General features: G+C 47.9%; 1 protein-coding gene across 1 annotated transcript in view; it reads right to left on the bottom strand.

The window, feature by feature from the left end:
* Positions 1–21223, bottom strand: part of KCNN3 (potassium calcium-activated channel subfamily N member 3) — a 162261-nt gene that overhangs the window by 16270 nt on the left and 124768 nt on the right. The window contains exons 4-5 of the mRNA XM_030824400.1: positions 8301–8442; positions 1233–1343 (exon numbers count right to left, since the gene is read on the bottom strand). Coding sequence (XP_030680260.1) covers positions 1233–1343; positions 8301–8442 — 253 coding nt within the window. The remainder of the gene's footprint in view (positions 1–1232; positions 1344–8300; positions 8443–21223) is intronic.

The following is a 21223-nucleotide window of genomic DNA, read 5'->3' as shown; positions in this document are numbered from 1 at the left end:
AGCAGCTAAATGGTCCACCCATTCCTGCATATTTTCAGATTTTCATCTTCCATAACCACTTTCATAATGGTTCAAGTGAGAAATGTTACCCGGAAAACCCAAAAGGGAAAAATCGGATGATGATGTTTTGATGAACAATTTTATTTAGGAATGTGGGCTCTGCTAGAATGATTCTTTTTTTTTTTTGAGATGGAGTCTCGCTCTGTCACCCAGGCTGGAGTGCAGTGGCATGATCTCGGTTCACTGCAACCTCCGCTTCCTGGGTTCAAGTGATTCTCCTGCCTCAGCCTCCTGAGTAGCTGGGATTACAGGTGCATGCCACCACATCCAGCTAATTTTTGTATTTTTAGTAGAGACGGGGTTTCACATGTTGGCCAGGATGGTCTTGATCTCTTCACCTCACGATCCGCCCGCCTCAGCCTCCCAAAGTGCTGGGATTACAGGCGTGAGCCACCGTGCCCAGCATAGAATGATTCTTTAAATGATTTTTTTAAAGGATTAGACTTAGGTACATTTTCAATATACTTTTATAGTTTCAGGTACATTTTCAATATAGTTTTGCCCTTCCTAATGAGAATCCTGAAAATATTTGAGCATAAACAAAAAACATTGCCTCATACTGGGTGATTTATTTGGTATCATCAGGCAAAGGGGCAGGTTATACCATTGTAGGCTATTAATTAAATTACCAGGAAAATTATTTGGCTGCCTGAACCATGCACAGCGATCGAACAGAAGGCAAGAACCTGGCGTATGAAGATGCTGTTTCCATTTTGTGTCTGGGGTTCCCTCAAACACACCCTTTAAAAGCCTGGTGCAAACCCATACGACATGACCATTTGCTTCCTTCCTTCTTTTTTTTTTTTTTTTTTTTTTTTGAGGTGGAATCTCTCTCTGTCACCCAGGCTGGAGTGCGGTGGTGCGATCTCGGCTCACTGCAACCTCCGCCTCCCGGGTTCAAGCAATTCTCTTGCCTCAGCCTCCTGAGTAGCTGGGACTACAGGTGTGTGCCACCATGCCCGGCTAATTTTCTGTATTTTTAGTAGAGATGGGGTTTCAACGTATTAGCCAGGATGGTCTTGATCTCCTGACCTTGTGATCGACCCGCCTCGGCCTCCTAAAGTGCTGGGATTAGAGGCGTGAGCCATTGCACCAGGTGGACCATTTGCTTTCTGATTGGTTTCCACTGTGGCCTTAAGTCTCCCATAAGACATGGCTGTGTGGCATCTTACCCGCTTGGTGAGCTGAGTGTCCATCATGAAGTTATGAACGTGCTTCTCCGCTTTGGTGAGTTCCAGCTTTCGGGCCACCACGGCCACCACAAGGGCAGTGCAGCCTGCACCCTGTGGGAGGACATCAAGAGGACCAGAGGGGAAAGAACATATCATTGAGGCAAGATAAGCGACTCAACATGCCTGGCGGCCACAGGGGTACTTTCCTGGGAGTGGAGTGGGAACTCGAGCTCTCTGGCTGGTCATGACCAAGCCACAAAAATCTGTTGAACTCTGTCAGGACTCTGATGTCCTGACCCATAGAGGGGTCTGCAGTGCCTCTTGGGTTGTGCTCCACACGTGACCTCTGGGAGGCTGAGCTAGCCAGTTTCAATGGAGAAGGATGCTGGGTGGCGCCGAGGCTTTGGGGGGTTTAACCAACAGATAAGCACCTGGTCACCTGCCAAGCTGTGCAGCGGAAGACAGAGGGGCCAGCACACACGGGCCCTCTCTCCCTCAGGCAGGTCTCCATCCCACCGCCAGCTCTAGACCAGCAGGCCTGGGAGGAAAGAAGGTAAGCCATCAGCTGGGGTGCGGATGGAACACCTGCCAGTGGCTGAGAGTGTTCCTGAAAGTAATCGAATGAAGAGGCAATACCTTTCCCCAGGGCTTGTTTCACAGAGGGTACCCAGGTTGGCAAGAACACGTGCACTCAGTGACTGTGCTTGCTCTACACTTGGGCTTTTCACCTCAAGGTTTAGGCTATGACTCAGCACAAGGAATCGGTTCCTTCCTGCCTTCACCCAGGAGGCTCATGAATTCACCATCATGCAGAGATTTTAAAGGCAACACCACTTCTGCTGGATCAAAATGAGGATTTTAAGTGAGCCCGCAGCAGACCCTTGGGATTTTCTGGAACAGCGATCCTAGTCTGCTCGGTAGGTCCATGCCAGGGGAGCCTGGGGGAGGGTGAGCAAGGAAGCAGGCTCTGCTGAGCCCCAAGGACGGTGGGACTCACTTTGTCTCTCCTAATCCTCTGGGTGCGTACTTGACTGTCTGGGAAATAAGCAGGGAATTCCCCGCACATTCCAACATTCTCCCAATGCATTTTAAAATCCTCTTCGCTAGGCTTCTTGGTTGGCTTGTGAGCATAGAGGGAATTCAGAGACTCACTACTCCCCTGGCTCTTCGGCAGGCAGCGGGAGTCAGCCCCATCCTTCTGCAAGTGGACTCCTGTCAGAGACCATCGCCCTCTGCCTGCACGCTGTGCCCTGCGCCACCCTGACCACCACTCATGGAAAGAGATGATGAACTTATTAAAGCCAACAACTGAATCCTATATGTCAAACAGTAATTCTAGTTGCCACAGAACCCAGTCTAGCAGTTGAGGTCCCAGAATGGAAGGAATCTGTCAGTAACATTTTTGGCTCATCAGGTCTTACAAAATGTGTGAGAAGCAGAAAAGAATGTTTTTCAAAGGTACTATAATCTATAACCGACTTGGAAGGAATGCATATGGGTGGATCCATTCCCTACTCTCTCTTTTAGAAGCTCTTTCTCTCTTTATCCCACAGGCTGACAAAGGCTAGCCTGAGTGAAGTTTCGATGTGGTTGAAGTTCACAATGCTTTCTCCTCATTTCCCACAAGGGTCCCCATTAAAACAATCTAGTGTTTCTCAGTACATTGGTTGGCCTTTTCACAAAGTGAAAAGAACCAAGTCTGTGTGAACTTTCCTTTTCTGACCTCATTTTCCTCTTTTGTTCGAGGACGGCTGTGTTTTTTCAGCTTCTGTGACTTACAGGAGACTCTGTGCCCAATTTTCAAAGGATCTAGGCAGTTGCACAGCCTGGTCTGTAGCTGTAATCAATTTAGCCATGCCTCCAAAAGCAAAAAATAGCTTAAAAGAAGCCATCCTAGAGGGAAGATGTGTGCTCCCTTCCCCTCGACCGGACGGAGTGTCATCCCTCTCCTTTATATGGAGTTCCAAAAGTACTTTGGGCTGAAAGCCCAAAAAGAGGGCTATATCATAGCGTTAAAAATGGAACATCAGATGGAGAGGGTTCTCCCCAGGCTCCATTCTCCCTCCTCTCGCTAGGCCCAGGCAAAACTCTACTTAAATCATCCCTGAAAGCTGGGGTCCGATAGGCCTGAAGAGGGAGCTTCCCTGTACCATGCTACTTTGGGAATGTAATCACAACAATCAATCATCCACCATTCCAAATTTCCAGGGTCTAGATGGGGTGTTTCACAGCGCTTGCCATGGCCCACACTTTGGCTGGCTGAGTGCGGGGGGGGGGGGGGGGGCTTTTAATTAGAAGCTAGTGTTTTATCTAAGGAACCATCTGTCTCACATGATGAAGATAAATTTCGCTCTGGAGGCAGGACAGTGGACTAGATGACACTTCCCAGTTTCTTTCAACATAGAGATGTCATGACTCCCTTGTGAGTATTTCTCTAGAGGATGCTGCGTTCTTAACCCTTAATTCCAACTTAAATGGATGCTCTCAGCTTCATTTTTCCATTGACTGGATGTAATTAGGGCAGTCACCAGTAATGACACCTAACCTGGTCTTTTCCATTAAGAGGCAACCTCATAAAGATGGGGCCAGACATCAGCAGCCTTCAGAAAGTGGTGGAGGAATACTGAAGCCTAGACTGCTGAGCCCCTGCAGACTGTGCAGGGTGCGGGGAGGGAAAATGAAGAAGGAAGAGAAGACAATGGAACAGGAGGGGAGGGGAGGAGAGAGGAGAAAAAAGAAGAGAAGAGAAGAGAAGGTGGGTGCAGGGACAGGTAAAGCTGGGCAGAAAGTGAGATGGGGAACAAGTTGTGTTGCATCCTAAACAGCAAGGGTCAAGGGGGGAAAGAGAGAAGGAGGAGGCTGAGGAATAAGAAAAAATGATGGGCTGATGGGATTGAGAGAGGAAGGAAGAACAAGGAGCCTAAGGCTTGAGCCAGAAGTCAATGGTCCATTTTGGCCCTTTAGAGGACATGAAGGAAGTGCCAAGGGATCCCACCCTGCTGTGTCCATCTTCAAGTAGTATAAGGATTGCCTGTCCCCTCAAGTAGTATAAGGATGCTGGGCCCTTTCACTTAGGTGAGTTAATAGTCCGACAGGCCACAGTGGCAGCCTGGCAGTGCTGTGTCACATGGCAGTGATGCAGGTTAGTTTTAAGAGACAAATCACTGAGGGCCTGGCTAACTATGGAATCTTTGAAATGGCTGGTGGGTAGAGGGGGTGTGTGAGGAGGGTGGAAGCAGGACGGGAAAGGGTAAACAGCTGCTGCTATGACTTCCCTGGGGTCAGACTGGGGGGAAGAGCCGTGACTCAGCCTTTTGCTTTCAGATATGCCAAGTCCTGAACCACAGGGGACATCAGCTGGAGTCCCTGGATCTGCTCTGTCCAACTTCCAGTTCCATGGGGCGAGGGGAGTGGATGGGGTCCACTTCTGATGAGCTGGAACTTCCCAAGGCACGTGGGCGAGAGGGAGCACCAAGTGCACAGAGGGAGGGTGGCTGGGACGGGGTGAACACGCCTAACTCTAGAGATTCGGACCCAAATCTGGACCGAGACTCCTCCACACCAGTCCTCCCACCTCTTATTTTCAAGAAACACTTTCCAGCTGGAAAACCTTAGAAGCTGGAAAAACAAGTATCCCAAGGGGAAAAGTATGAGGTGTTCTTAACTAAAGAAGCATAAAATAAAATAAAACACAAATGAAAGTGACAAATGGAGGAGGGAAGCCTGGAGGATTTACAGTTGGATTCTGTTTCTGCAACAGATTCCATGCAACAACTAAAATAACATCAATTGGTTTGAAACCAAGGTGTTTCGGGAGAAGCTCATCTTCTAAAACTGACATTAAGCAGATGTCTTGCTGAGCCCTCTTTTTGCCTCCTCCCAAAATGACTCAATTTGTGCTACCTTTTACTTCATCATCACTTTCCCTTGGCAGTTCAGAGGCATCTCTCATGAGGCTATTGGGGAAAAGCTCAGCGTCCCTGCAGACATCCGGAAGCTTTTGCCTGTTTGTCCATAACTGATGAAGGGTCTAGAGAGTGAGTCCAGCTTTAGAAAGAGGCTAGATTGGAACAAAGTTAAGCCAAGCAGCCTTGGGGGCTCTGGGGTCTTCCAGATGCCTACAGAATCAGAAGGTCAGCACTGCACATCTTTTAGGTTGCACTGTCATTTCCAATTCTGGATACTAAATATTGACAGCTTTCTCTCTTCTGTGTTGTCACCGTGATCATGAAAAATCCTATGGAAAGATGCTGGACTTTAATGTAGCTGCTTTTGTGGGTGAAATCTCTCAAACACAGCAGGTCTGTGCCAGCTATGGCAAGTTGTTCAGACGATTATATACCCTGCTTAATGGTTGATAATTACATTGTTACTGGGATTGCCAAGAGAAAACAATGATTAAGACTATTTACAGGCCACACACACACATATCCGTCCTTTCCCTTCCCAAGCAGGCCTTGCCTTGGCCTTCATGGTGTCCATGGTAACCAAACAGGAAGCCCTACCTTTAGTAAAGGCACTTGCAATAATAATTGGGAGCTATACATAGTGTTGGGAGGTTGGGAGGAGGAGGGGAAGGGATCCTCAGCAAAGTGAAACCCTGGCTAGGAGTGACTCAGCTAGAAAAATCACATTTGCTAGAAAAACGCCACCAAGGTTCCTCACTGTGGCTGACCCCAGAGTGAGGCGACTGACTTTAATTTGGGTGAAAAACACTGACAATAAATAGAGGAAACCTCCCTGTTCCTGTATATAGAAAGGTATATATTTATGCACAGGGTTTTGTACAAAAAGAGATGAAAGGCCTGGGCTGTATTTTTCATATGGAAGGTGGGAATTGGCTCCTCATCGTCCGTTTGTTCTTTCCACTTTGATCACACCTCAATCCACAGGGAACAGAACACTCTCTCTGGGGAAGCACTGCAGACCCAGACAGCAAAAGGGGGTGCTGAAAGACAAACAGCCTCCGGACCCCAAAGAGAGGCAGGGGTGGGGCAAGTGTCTCGCCTGTTCTGCTCAGCTGTGCCAGAGTAGAGCCAGGAGCTGTGGAGTCCAGGAACCAGGAAGCTGGGTCCTTGGGGTGCTGCTTCTTGGATGGGGACAGCTATGTGCTGAGAGGGAGAAAGGCCGGTATTTTAAAATAACAGAGGCTCCCCGCAGGGCCCATCCACCTACTGGCAACCCTGCTCTGTGCCAGCCCTAGCTGAGAGCTGGTTCTGAGGCACAAAGCCCCAGGAGTGGCTCTAAGATGGAAAGCTTTGGCCTTCGGTGGCATTTCATTCCTTTCTGGTAAGAAGTGTCTTTCCCCGGTTTCCTCATGACAGTTGGTGCTATGCCAAGACAGACTCCTACTAACCGATGGGAGGTATTTGTTCTAAAGCCTTGCACTTCCGCATGATTTATCACAACCCCAGCGCTAAGCTTTTTGTCATTAGCTACTGTCGTAGGACCTGCCTGCTAATAGGGACCTGCCCTGGACTGGAGTCAGAAAGGAGGAGAGAGCCTGGCCCCTCCTGCTCAGCAGGCCGACTGCCCCAAGCCTGGGTCTGACTGTCTGGTCCACCAGTATCAGCCCCAGGAAGCCAACGAGGCGAAGTGGGGTGGGGAGTGGGGGCAGCCCCCAGCCGCTGTGAGGCGTTCGCTCAGACCCTGCAGGAAGACCTGCGGCCCTCCCTTTCCACTGCAGAAAGGGGTCACTGCCCTTCCAGAAAGAGGGTCTTCCTCTCTCCTGGAGGCAATGGGGGTGACAAATGGAATCTGAGGGATAACTGCAAGGAAGGATTTTCACAAAGGTGTGAGGGGGGCTGTGGATGGGGGGCTGTCCTTGGGAGGGTGGCAGGCTCCAGCCGTGGAGACCCAGAGCCACACCACAAACAGCCTGACCACTTCTCACCCCGCCACCTCCCCTAACACTACCCAGGCTTAGACGTGCTTTCCTCTTTCAGCCTGTTTCCTCCTCTGAAAAAAGTGTCCAACCCTGCTCTGACACTGTTCTAGGATTCCAGCATGAAGGCCAAAGAGCAGCAGCTGCCTGTCCTGGACCCAAAGTGCAACAAGGCCAAGGGAACACTTCACCACCTTGCAACTGAAGGACACTGAGGACACCACCAACACTGACCTATGTGTGGCCGCTTCTCGTTTTCAAAGCACTTTAACATAAACCATTGCTTTTGTTCCTTGCACGAGCCGATGGGGAGGGCAGGGTAGGCCCTCCATCTCCACTTTCCCCTGGAGGATGCTCAGGCCCAACAGGCAGAGTGCCTGGCCCAGGGTCCACAGTGAGCAGAAACTCAGACCCCACATCCCTCTCATAAGCCACACTGTGATGGCCATGTGACAGGCGAGAGTGTGTGTCTCTGCGAGAGTGTCGAGGGTGGGTAGTAGGGCACTGGGTGGGAGAGATACACCTTGAAAAGGCACGGCACACCTGCTGGGCACCTGGAGATGGGATCACAGCCTTGCCAAATGCCAGTGCTGCAAAGCACTTGGCACTCAGAGCCCAGCCCCTCCATAGGCAGAGGTGGAAGCAGAAGCCTGGGAAAGGCAAGAGCCAGCCTAGGGCCACATGGACAGCCCCGTCCAGGACTCAGGTCCCAAAGGCCGACTCAGTGCTCTTTCCCCAGTCCCTGCTTCTGTGAGTTCCAGCTAAACATGATCAGAAATGGTGCCAAGGTCAGTGGGACCAAGGCAACAGGAAGGAGGACAATAAACTGCAAGCCCCAATGCTCACTGGAGGTGAGCAAACTGGGTGGCTGCACAGCAGTGGGGTGGGCATCAGAGCATCAGGCCAGGACCAGCTTCACCCAGCCCATTCTGAGGGAGCTGTGAATAGACCATTAACTGCCAGCAGTCCAGGTCTCATTCTTACCTTAGAAAAGTCAACTGAAAAGTGAGAAACCATTGCAGATTTCCCACCTGCCTTTTTATGTGTAGGGGACACACGCGCAGGTCGGTTAACTAACAGCCACCCCTCGCGCTGCTGCTAGGAAGGCCCTATGTACTCGCAAGAAAGAGGTCAGCTCTTTGCCACATTTTTAGGGTAGGGAATGGGCAGAGGCGGGTACTCACCATGATGCCAGTGAGGAGACAGACACCTTTCCCACAGTATGTGTGGGGCACCATGTCCCCATAACCAATGGAAAGGAATGTGATGGAGATGAGCCACATGGCACCCAGAAAGTTACTAGTTACGTCCTGCTGGTCATGGTACCTGCCAAGGGGAAGACAGGAGTTAGTCGATGAACAGCCATTCCCGGGAGTAAGGGCTATGGGCAAACCTAGAGCGGGGAAGGAAATGAGATATTTTGCTGAGGAAGAGGCAGCAGTGACAGTGGCTCACACAGATCTCTTTAGGCTATTGAAGGGGCTGGGACTGTGCCCACCCAGGTCCCACCTGCAGCCCCCCATCCCGTTGGCCTCCCGCCATGAGCTTGGTCCCAGAGATAAAATGTTTTGTCATGATTTGCACCTCATTGTAGACATCCTTTTAGTGTTGGTAAGATAGCTTTGGATGAAATCATGCAGTAATAAAATTCAAATTTTCCCTTCCAAGCCGACAGTCTAAATGTATGTGGATGTGATTAATCTGAAATCACAAACTCCTGAACAGGGAAAATGTCAAAAAAAATTACCAAACATATTCAGCGATTTCCTCTAAGAAAGTTGAAGCATCTCAAAGACTGGAATCTCCCGGGGGTCTGGAGGGAAGCTGTGGTGGCTGGGGCTCTCATGGAGCTGTCTCTAGAGGGGACCCTGGGGTGTCCACAGAGGACTCCTTTTCTGAGTCAGACAGGGGCTTGTAGCTGCCCCGCCCTGGGAGGAACCAACTGGAAACATCAGCACCATTTCCTCTGCCCGGATGCCTATTCCACCCCATCTCCTTCCTCCCTCCCTTCATCCCCAACACCAAGACCTGCTGCACTCCAGGCTCTGTGCCAAGTACTGAAATACAGAAATGAACACCACACAGCCCCTACCCTCAGGGACTCAGCCCAAGAGAGGGGTTTGCCAAGGAGGCAGACATCTGCAGAGGGGTGCAATCGGGGGCGGACAAGGTGCCCTGGGGATGGAGGCAGAGGGCAATGACCTTGACCCAAACACATGAGGGTCCACAGAGGTGCCACCGAGGAGCAAGGATTGCATTTTCCAGGCAGGCCCAGAGGAATGGGTGCTCTGGGCAGAGAACCCTAATGAAAGCCCAGGGCTTATACAAAGTGCAGCAAGGGAGCTGGTTGCAGACTGGGTGGCAGGGCTGGTGAAGGTGGGTCCTCTTCCAAACCATTCTCTAATGGGATCAGCCCGAACAACACACAATAGACTCTGTATTTTATACCGTAGGGCTTCACTTCTTTATAAAATCTCCTCTTAGCCACTTGGAGGCCACTGGATGGGGAAAGCCAAGAACAAAGGGCCAGGGAGACCAAACCAACTAGGCTGGATAGAGCAGAAAAGCCATTTAGGAACCTTAATCTATGGAAGTCAGTTACCATTCGGGCTTCCGTGAGTTAATGCACACAACGTGCCGGGACAGGCCTAACACAAGGAGGCCCCTGGAAGGATTCGCTGCCGTCATCAGGGATCTCCATGCCCCCACAGGGTCTGTGCCCAGCGAGTGATAGGCAAATGCTGCTTTTCCCTCCCTTGGCACCTTAACTGAGGCGTGCAGGGCAGGCTGCATGTGTAGGTGCATCTAGAGATGGGCCTGGAAGGAGGCAGGAGCTCAGCCAGTCAGAAAGGAGACAGGGCCATCAAGTCAGGGAGCAGCAAGGGCATGGTATGATGCATACTGTGCATGTATTGAGCACCTACTGTGTGGCTGGCACTTTGTACGCAAACATTCTAATCTCCCAACAGTCTTTAAAGTATTTCCCAGGTAAGCAGCTGGAGGCACAGAGACACTGGGTGACTTGCCTAAGGACACACAGGAAGCAAAGCCCATGCTCCTTTCACTGTTTCACTCAACATCAGAGAGGCAAAAGCGACTGGCATGTGTCTTGGGAATAATGAGGAAGCTTCAGTGAGAGGAGAGCACCTGGGCTCAGTAGCAGGCGACCGGGGGCTTCAGAGACCAGGGTCAGATTTAGGAAGGCCTGGAATTCTGGGATAAGAAGCTTGGATTTTGTCTTAGAGGCCTTAGAAGAGATTCTGGGTTCTTGAGCACGGGAATGACAAGATAACACAGCTTGCTGGGAAGAATGGTCTGCGGGTGGCGAGCAGTGTATTTGAAGAGACAGGACACAGAGGTGGGGTGGCCAGGCAAGAAATAGGTGTGCAAAGCTGGGACAGAGACACAGGCCACAGCCTTTCTCACCCACCGGAGCCCGGCCCTAGCCGATTCCCGCAAGCACATCAGTGGTGGGCTCTCCAGCCCCATTTGAGTCTTTGGCCAGCAACTGGGGACCCAGTAGGTGGCACAGCACTAGCCTTTTTGTGGCTGTCTGCACAAGGATGTGGGTGTCTGGTACTTCTGGGGACATCTGAAGAAAAGATACCCCCTCCCCAAAGCTCTGCCAATGAGATGGCCTTGCCTGCCCACTCCATCTGCTACACTTGCTCCCCAGGGATGCTCTGTTACCACCCTGAGGGCCCCTGGCTGGCTGCGTGGGCCTCATTTCCCTGGGCTGGGCCTGCCTTTGCTCCCCTGGCTATCTTTGAGTAGCACAAGCTGGTGACTCCCAACTCTGATTCCCAGGATTGCGTCTACCCCTGACTGTAACCCAGAGCATCAGCCCCCTCCCAGTTCTGCTGTGGCCTTGGAAAGGCAGCTGCCTCCCTGGCCTGCTCACTCTGCCCTGCTAGGCCCTCAAGTCAATGCAACCCCTCCCCTCCCAGCAGGTTGCTTTCTGGCTGGAAGGTTGGTGGCAGACCCTATCCTCAGGCCCTGTGCTGAGGCAGTGGTGGAAAATCAGACTTCAGCTTCTCTAAAGCAGCAAGACTCAGTGACTGTGGGAGGGGACACAGAAGGGAGAAGACGTAAAGGCAGCTCCACGCCACAAGCCTGCAACACATAAATGTAATAGAGTCACAGCCAGGGTCCTCAGTTCTTCTGAAAAGCATTTCCTGGAAGATAAGTCTTGGGTAAGGTCTGAAGAAATGTGGTTGAGGCAGTTTAGCAGTGAGGAGTTGAGCTGAGCCAGTGATCTTGGGCTGGGCTGGGCTTGCCTGGCTTGGAGCTCCAGCTCCAGCGTTAAGTAGCTCCATGGCTGTGGGCAAGTGACGTGCCCTCTCTGTCACTCAATTTCCTTATCTGATGATGGGAGGATTAAGTAAAATAACCCACAAGCAATACCAGCACAGTGGCCCAAAGTAAGTGCTCACTAAATGTCAGCCATTATTGTTGCTGAGAGTGTGCAGGTGTTATCAGTCTGAGAAACAATAGTCAGAAAAATACAGGGGCATGGATTTACACGTGCAGTGGAGTGGTGAGGCATTCATGAAGATGTCTTGAAGTTTAGGCTGGAGAACTATTTGATATAGATACAAAAGAAATCAACTGTATGTTCTTGGACAAAGAAAGGACATGAGATACTTAGTATCTGAAAATGATTCTTCTACATGAAAGACTGACTAAAGAGGTCAGGCCCCAGATAAGGAGTGCTGCTAGAAGCTTTGCAGGTGTCCAGGGAGAAGCAATGGAGAGCCTTGAATACCAAACCATGAAGTTAGGATTTAATTTGTAGCCTACCCTCTGTGCACATCATGGATTTTCTTGTGCACGTGGGTCTCCACAGTCCTCCTTTCCCTGCAAACCCTGAGGATTAAACTCGTGCTCCCTGGCTGTTTGGCTGCCCTTAGGATCATGGACCATCCTATTCATATGTGGGAGGATGCCAAGGTAAAGAGATTAGAGATCAAAGTGGAATTACATATAAATTATGTTCTTGTGGGTTTCTTTTTTCATTCACCATAATAAACTCCTGTGCGTGCTAACTGTGTGTGCTGAGGAGAGGAGTGAAGATCTTGAGAGTGTCCTTCGTTGTTTGTCAGCCTTCAGTGATCGCTCCTCTGGTGGGGACTACGGAAGATGCTGAGATGAATTGGACATGCACCCTGCTATCCAGTGGCTTGGAGCATCGTCATGGAGATAAGACATGCGTGCAACTCACCAAGCAGGAAGTGATGAGCCAGAAGGCTGGGCTGGTGATTCAGGACTGTGGGAGTAAAGAGGAGGGAGAAAAGGTTTCTAAACCTATTCACAATTTTAGAGCGGTTTACACATGTCAGAAACTCACATACTAATCTCGTGCTATTTTTTGCAATAGAAAATTTGGGTGGGGGGATAGCTCCATGTTTTTCTTTAAAGGCTGAGGAAGAAAAGATGTAATTTTTCTTTGAGCTCAAGGGTAGTTATTACAGTTACTGATTTATCTTTCAGGGTGTGGACTATGGATTTTTTTTCACTTCTTAACATGAAATAAATGAGAGATACAAAAGACTATATGACTTGGCAAAGATGGTACAGACATATGTCTACTTTTGCTCCCTCAAATCCCTTACAGCTCAAAGTTGTTAGTCTCCTACTTTTAAAAATAAACAGGCAACCAGGAATCCCCAGACAGTCAGGAGTCTCTAACATTAAAGACACAGATCAAACCAGTCAATTAAACAAACAAAAAGAAGGAACTCTGGATCAAATACAGACCATTCACAGAGAGAACTCTTGAAAGAAAAATCCTATAATTAACGTAAGAGAGAGAAAATAAGATACTGGACCCACGAGACAAGAATGGAATGCTGTATGAAAAAAGTCTTCCTAGAGGGGCTAGAAGATGATAAATTGAGGAAGTCTCCCAAGAAGCAGAAAAAGACAAAGAATGAAAATGAAGGAAAATATGAAGTTAGGCATTGTGGTGTGTGCCTGTATCCCCCAGCTGCTCGGAGGCTGAGGCAGGAGGATTGCTTGTGCCCAGGAGGTTGAGGCTGCAGTGAGCTATGATTGTGCCCCTGTACTTCAGCCTGGGGACAGAGCAAGACCGCCATCATCTCTTAAAAGGAGAGAGAGGGAAAGAAAATATGAGAAAATTAGTGACTCAGTCTCCCAATTCAAATAGTAGAAGTTACAGAAAGAAACAACTGGGGGGAAAAGAAGGAGAAAGAAGGAGAGAAGTAATTATTTTAAAAATCATTCAAAAACAAAAATCCCCAGAACTTAAGGGCATGAGTTTCTAGATCAAAGGCTCACTGTCCCCAGCACAGTGGATGAAAATAGATGCACACCAAGGCACATTATTGTGAAATTTCAGAACACCAGGGGAAAGGAGACAATCCTACAGAGATTTAGGGATTTGGGGGGAGGGTATAAAAGAGGCCAAATACAAAGAACCAGAAATTAACAACAGCTTTGGACTTTTTGACAGCAACACTGGAAGCTAGAAGGCCATGGAATAAAGCCTTCAAAATTCTGGAGGAAAATTATTTCCAAATCAGAATTCCAAACCAGAGACCAGAAATCTGAATCGGCCAAAGTATTAGTTCAGTCTGAGTGCAATGAAAACATTTTCAGATATGCAAGGTTGTCACGGGTTTGCCTCCCATGCACCCTCTCTCAGGAAGACACAGGAGGTATGCTTCACCAAAACAAAGAAGTAAACCAAGAAGGAAGACAAGGAATAAAGGCAACGAGCTCAGGGTGATGGTACAGGGAGGTCCTCGTAGGACAGGTGCACACCAGGCGCGGAGGACAACCCGTCCAGGCTGGAGCAGGTCAAGAGGCTCTGGGAGACACTTCCAAGGAGATGAAATTGATAGGAAACCTAACGTGCCTGAACATCCTGAAAAGAGATTTAGACAACTGCCAGAATTTGCACTTGAATTAATGATGAATACATAAAAAACTAAGCAAACAAACAAACATGATCATTAACAACTCCAGGAAAAATGAAAAGTTCTGCAGGAAGGGAAAAGTTATCATATTTTTTACTACAAGGCTCAACTATGAATAGAGTCAAATTAGTGTTGACTGAGTAATGTAAACACTGATTACTGCTTTAACCAAAATTATGATGTAATTATAAAAGGAAGATGAAGGGAGAGGAAGAGTTGGAGGGGAGGAAAGGGAGCTAAATTTTCATCTCCCAGAGTGGGAAGGGAATGGATAGTACCTAAACAAACCAAAGCATCAAAAGGTAGCAATACACACATATTACTTACAGACATGGAGGTAAATACTAAAATTAATTAGCAAAAGGAGGTAAAAGTAGCTGCCTCTGGAGAACAGTAAATGGAAAGAGCTGGTAGAAGACAGCAAATACCACAGAAGGATTGACTCTACAGTGTATGCACATGTAACTTTGATCATATCAACGGAACACCAAACCAAAGAGACAAAAACAAAACTACATGCAACATTAAATGACATCAAGAAACACAGAAAGAAAATAAGCACCATGAACTCACCATCCAACTCCAACCTGTGGAATCTACTTGTGTGTTCTCTCCATTCTCAGTGCCCCCCACCCCAGGATCATCATTACCCTGAAAGTCATGTTTATCATTTCCTCGTTTTTCTTCATAGTGCTTCCACATAGGCAGGATTACCTAAGCAATATGTAATTTCATTTTTCCTATTTCTGACCTTCATAAGGATGAAATCATACTACAAGAGTATGGTAGGAAGCCTCTAAAATGACCTCGATATCCCCCCTCCTCTTGAGGTCTTCACACACTTTTGCAATTCTTTCCTTTTGAGTGTGGGCTGGACCCAGTAACTGGTTTCTACCACATAGAGTATGGCAGAAGTGATAGACTTTCATTTCTGAAGTTAGGTTATGGTAAGATCATGGCTTCTGTCTTGGGTGATCTCTCACTAGTTATCTTTTGGATCACTCTCCCTGGGAGAAGCCACTGGCCATGTCGGGAGGCAAGCCCGTGGAGTGCCACATGGCAAGGGACACAGCCTGCCAACCACCACATGAGTAGCTTAGAAGCAGGTGTTCTTTAAGTCAAGCCTTGAGGTGAGACCACAGCCCTGGCTGACAGCCTGACAATCTCATGAGAGAGCTTGAGGCAGAGGTACCCATTTAAGCTGCACCTGAATTCCTGACCCACAGCAATCGTGAGATTGTAAATGTCTGTTGTTTTTAGCTGCTGAATTTTGGAGCAAGTTGTTATGTAGCAACAGATAACTAATACAGTGAACTCTTCTATGAATTGCTTCTTTTCTGTTCAACATATATATTATATTGGCATATGTAGCTATAGTCTATTTTTATTCCTGTATTGTATTTCATCATATGAATATGGCATGATTTATTTATTCATTCACCTATTGATGGACATTGGGATAGCTTACAGGTGTTTCCTCTAATGAGAAATACTGCTACAAACATTATTTTTTATTGATTTATTATTATTATATTTTTAGAGACAGGGTCTTACTCTGTTGCCCAGGCTGGACTGCAGTGGCACAATCATAGCTCACTGTAGCCTCGAACTCCTGGGCTCAAGAGATTCTCCTGCCTTGACCTTCCGAAATGTTGGGATTACAGGCATGAGCCACCTCACCCAGCCCAAACATTCTTAATCATAGCTCCTGGTACACTGCATAAGAGTTTCTCTAGGACATATACCTAAGACTGGGTTTGCTGGTTTGTAGGATATGTACATATTTCACTTCATTAGAAAATGTCAAGTTGTTTTCTAAGATGCCAGTGCCAATTAGGCTTCCACTAGAGGTGGATAAGAGTTCCTGTTGCTCCACATCCTCATTAACACTTGCCATTGTCTGACTTTAATCTCTGCCACACTAGTGGGTGAATTGGGATCTCATCAAGACTTGACTTTACATTTCCATGATAAAAGCTTAAGTAGCCTTTCGTATGTTTCTTTGTCATTCATACTTTCTCTTTTGTGGCGTGTCATTCATGACTTTTGTCCACTTTTCTATTGGCTTGTTTTTGTTTTGTTCTCATTGATTCTAAAAGTTATTTATATATTCTAGATAATAAGAATTTTGTCAGTTTGTGTGTTGCAAATATCTTCTTCCAGGGTGTGCCTTGCCTTTTTATTTTCTCTACGGTATTTTTGATGAATAGAAGTTTTAAATTTTACTGTAGGTGACTTTATCATCTTTTAATTTATAATTAGCAGTTATCTGGTTTTTGCAGAAATCATTCCCTCCCTGAGATTGTAACATTTTTACATATTTTAAAATGTTGCCTTTCTAAGTCTTTAATTTGCCTGGAATTGATTTTGCATATGGTGTGAAGCAGGGATACAACTTCATTTTTTTCACATGGGTAAGCAATTATCTCAGTTTCACTTAATGTGCAGACCATCCTTTCTCCCACTAGCTTTCAATGCTCCCTCTGTCTCATAAATTATATGTGGAAGTGGTACTATTTCTTGGTTCTGTATTCTGTTCCATTGGTCTATTTGTCTAACCCTGAAGTTATATTACAGTATTCTCTGTAGCCTTTCCTTGGTACCTTCTCAGGGTCTAGCACATAATAGGGGCTCACTAAAATACTTGTGGACTGACTAAGGCCTGCATGCTGCTTTTCCTGTCCCCCTACAAAAGTGAGGCTTGCTTCAGTAATTCAGTGAATCGTGTTAAAATGACTTCAGCTGTTCTCTTCAGCAGATTAAACCTTTGTCCAAGTGGCTGCCAAATTCCTTGAGCTTGGAGTCAGTTCTCACTATTAATAAGAACTCAGCTTCGTGACACTAGCTGTGATCTGTTACAGCACTAGGGTGACAGAAAATAAGCCAAAGTGAAATGACTGCCTCTTCTTCCTTATTCTCCAAAAGAATTTGAATACTTTTTAAAACTAGTTTTGTAAAAAAAAAAAGGATTCTTTTCACATGGATCTACATGATATGATGGCTCTAGCCATTTGTCCTGGGTCTGATTTGTTTGTTGGAAATTTGCAGGCCTTGAGCCAGATCCTCTGCAGAACTCCAAAGAGCCAAATGGACTGCTTTGTCCTTGCCTTCCGGTCAATCTTCAGAGTCACACAGTCAGACCTGCCCACTGAGCTGTGAACCCTGTGCTTGCGAATTTCTCCAATGAGGAAGCCAACAACACGTACCTGGCTTGGCCCCCCGGTGGCCTCTGACCCCACCGATGCCTCTCTCCTCGGAACACCGCCCTCTTCTGGCATCTGCAGCGGCTCACTGGCCTGCTTTCCTCCCACTTCGACTGTGCCTTCTTGGCTTCCACTCTGACCGCTGCTTCAGGGTTGCTGTGCTCCAAGCTTGCCTTGCACACACGCCTCTCTTGCTCCTGTCACTCCTGCCCTGTCCTCCCTGATGCCCTCTAACTAGCCCTTCAGGACCCACTTCAAATTCCATCCTGACCCACCCAGCCAACCCGAGCTCTTTGCCTGTGTCTCACACACGTGGCATCAGCACTATCCGCCTGCTGCCCACACACTGGCTTGCAGAGAGGCCGCCCAGCTGGCTGGGGTATAGCTGAACCCACAGGTTCCAGGGCCAGAACACCTATGTTTGAATCCGGGCTTTGCACCTTAATGTCTGCATGAACTTATCCTCAGTCTTCCCACCTACAAAAGAGGATAATATGTGTACCACCTCACAGAGAGTTACCGTGAGGGTTAAAGGAGCTGATACGTCTAAAATGATTAGAGCAGTGCCGGGCACATAGGTGCACTAAAAAAAAAGTGCTATTTTCATCTCGTGTGTCTATGGTTAGCCTTGGCATAGCAGAAAGAACATAAGATCTGGAGCCCAGAGACTGCCTTTCATGCCAAATGGCTCTGTGACCTTGAGCAGATCACTCCACGGACTCAGGGCCTGCTGCTTCTTCGGGGAAGCAGGGTGTAATGATGCCGTCCTGCCTGCCTCGCGAGGCCGCGGTGAGGAGTGAATGTGCATGGGCTCCATCAGCCTTCAGCAAGTGATACAGACAGAGGCATGCCACGGCCTCTGCAGGAGCCTCCCACCTGGGGCTTCGTCCTAGTGACAAGGGCAGCCGGACGGATGTGGAGAAAGAACAGGCAGCAGATGCTGCTGTGTAGGAAAACAGAAACTCCTCCCAGCTTCTCCTTTTAATCTTCGTTGTTCTTCTGGGTGGCTGCAGCCCCTTCTCTTCATGTGGTGACTTGCAGCTTAAACCCCTTATCTCCATCAAATTCTGTCACCTCTGCTTTCAAAATATCTCCAGAATCGGAGCACCTGTCATCCCTGGTCTGTGGCCACCCTGGACCAGCCCCACCCTCTCACTTCGTCCAGCCCCACCCTCTCACCTGGACCAGCCCCATCCTCTCACCTGGACTAGCCCCACTCTCTTACCTGCTCCAGCCCCACCCTCTCACCTGGATCAGCCCCGCCCTCTCACCTGGACGACTGCAGTAGTTGCCTCACTGGCCTCCCTGCTTCTGCCTGGGTGACCCTTGCCCCAGGCTAGTCCTGTTACAGCAGCCAGAGAGGCCCTCTAAAAAAATTAAGACAAAAGTTCCTGTATCCCTTAGAAAAAAAGCCAAAGTCCCCTGGGGCCCCTAACCTGGGGGCCTTTCTGAGCCCATCTCACCTTCGCCCATTGGCCCTGCCACCTGGGGTTTCTGCAGCTCCTTCACCCAGCCAGCTTTACTCCTGCCTCAGAGCCCCTCACCTGCTGTTCTTTCCAGAGATGGCCCTGACTTACAATGGTGCCACTTTACAACGGTGCAAAAGCAATACACAGTTGGTGGAAAGCATACTTCAAATTCTGAATGTTGATCTTTTCCTAGGGATCTGTGATGCAATTCTCTCTCCTGATGCTGGGCAGCTCGCAGTTAACCAGGTGATCACGAATACTCTACAGGGTCCTCTACAGGGCACTGTGCTGCCCGGTGATTTTGCTCAGCGGCAGGCTGACATAAGTGTTCCCAGCACATTTAAGGTAGGCTGGGCTAAGCTATGATGCTCAGTAGGTTAGGTACATTCAGTGCATTTTCAACTTATGATATTTTCCACTTACTGTGGGTTTATTGTGAAGTAATCTCATCATAAGTCACGGGACATCTGTACTTAGAAGGCTCTTATCCCAGATAATTTCAGGCCTTTGCACAAATGTCAGCTTCTCAGTAAGGTGTTCCCCGCCCACCCTGTCTCCAAGTGCACTACTGCCCCACACCCAGCAGGCCAGCTTCTCCCGAGTCATTCTTCTCCACAGCGCTTATCACCACCTGACATAATAGATATGTGGCCTATTTTTGTATTTATTGACCGACAACCCCTATTAAAATATAAGGTTCATGGAGGAAAGGACTTTTTCTGTTTTGTTTACTGCTGTATCCCTAGTACTCAATAAATATTTGTCCAATGAATGAAAGAATGAATGGCCCCATTTCATCTTTCTCACAAGCCAGTGGGACAAGACCAGCAGGATAAGAGCTGTTACCTGATTTTACAGTGAATCAATGCAAAGCCCCAGTGCGTAACTGACCTAACTAACTTCTTACAGCAACTCAGCGAAAAGACTGGGACTGAAACCCGTATTTTTTCAGCTGCTAAAAATGGCAATTGCAGTGAGCTGGGCACAGGGTGGGGCGTGGAGGCAGCACCTGTGCCCCTGGGCAGGGACCATTCTAGCTTGGCAAAGTACCCGCTCAGCCACTGCCAGTAGGTGATGGCCGGGAGGCTCTGTATGTGACTGGCATTCGAAGCTATTAGAAGCCTGAATTAGAAGCTATTATGAAAGGAAAGAGACTTTTCATGGAGTCCTGGGTTTTATTCCCATTCCCAGCTCTACCTTTGTCCAGGTCCCCAATATAATCAACTTCTAATTATCAAGTACTTTCAGCATGCTAGGGCATGTGATTCCAGCTTTATGGAGAAAATGGGGTGAAATCATCATTTCTTAAGGGTATTATGAGCTCCTTTAGTTTAGGAGCATTTCAGAAATGCTTGAGGTGTGTGAAAGAATCCCATTGAAATTCAAAGGCAGCTGAGGAATAAATGGCTTAGGGTGACTTCAGGGCTATTACTGCTTGTGCCAGTGGGTGAATTCACATCAAGGCAAAAAAAAAAAAAAAAGTTCGTTCTTTTCTCAAAAACAATTTCCCTTATAAACACCTTAAAATGTAAAATAAACGGCTTTGAAGACTCAGGGCTGATCACAAGCCTATCAAACCACGTGCCCAGGACACCATATGCATATATAAAGTCACCCCTCCATCCACTTCACCTCTGTGTCCTATTTTTCAAGGATTGGCTTTGAATTTAGGAAAATAACGACGTTTTCCTCTACCAGGTAATTCAAGGTAACAGCCCTGGATCTTTCCAAGGCAACTCTAAATCTAGTCTTTTATTTCCAGCCCTAAGAACTAACAGCATGGTGCAAGGCCTCCAGTTATTTTTAAAAGGAGAGAAAACCAGCACCACCGGAGCACAACGGCTCCAACAAACAAATGTGACTTGCCGCCAAACAACCACAGCTTGTTCTTGCTCTGTGAACACGAGGGTTTGGTTGGTGTGGCTTTTTCTCACCGAGGTGGTAGCATCTCTGTCTCCATTAGTGGTTTTCTGTAGAAGCTTCTGAGAAACTCTGGAAGAGGTGGGACAGCTGGCTGGTGTCACACAGCTGGATGCAACCTCTGCAGGCCTCGGCAGGGAAGCTTCAACACCAGCACCGGCCAAGCTTTTCTTGGAGTGTGTTTCTCTTCTCTTGGGTCTCTTGGTCTTGCTCAACTTCTCCACCTTGCAAATGGATGCACCATTTGAGGGAAGCCAGCTGCCACTCCTTCCACAGTCCATTTTCGTCTTAGAGGGAAGCACTGTCAACCTCTCTGAATGGTTATTAAATTAAAAACCAGATGGCTCATCTGGCAAATCCTTCTGAGTCAGTTTCTCAATTTGCAATGTTTTCTTTCTTCTTATTAAAAAATATTTCCATGTTTCCTGATTTGGAAATGTTTAATAAAATGCATGAAAATGGAGAAAAACAATATGCTTGGAAGAGGCACTGTTCCCATGGGAAGCATGTCTTCCACGGTATCTGGAGGTGGCGTGGCAGAGAGGGCATGGGCGGAGAGTCCAACAGATGGGGGTTT

Source organism: Nomascus leucogenys, chromosome 12, assembly GCF_006542625.1.
Source record: "Nomascus leucogenys isolate Asia chromosome 12, Asia_NLE_v1, whole genome shotgun sequence".
In the NCBI taxonomy this organism is placed as follows: domain Eukaryota; kingdom Metazoa; phylum Chordata; class Mammalia; order Primates; family Hylobatidae; genus Nomascus; species Nomascus leucogenys.
The sequence above is the reverse complement of the archived record's forward strand: the minus strand, read 5'-3'. Positions and strand labels throughout refer to the sequence as shown.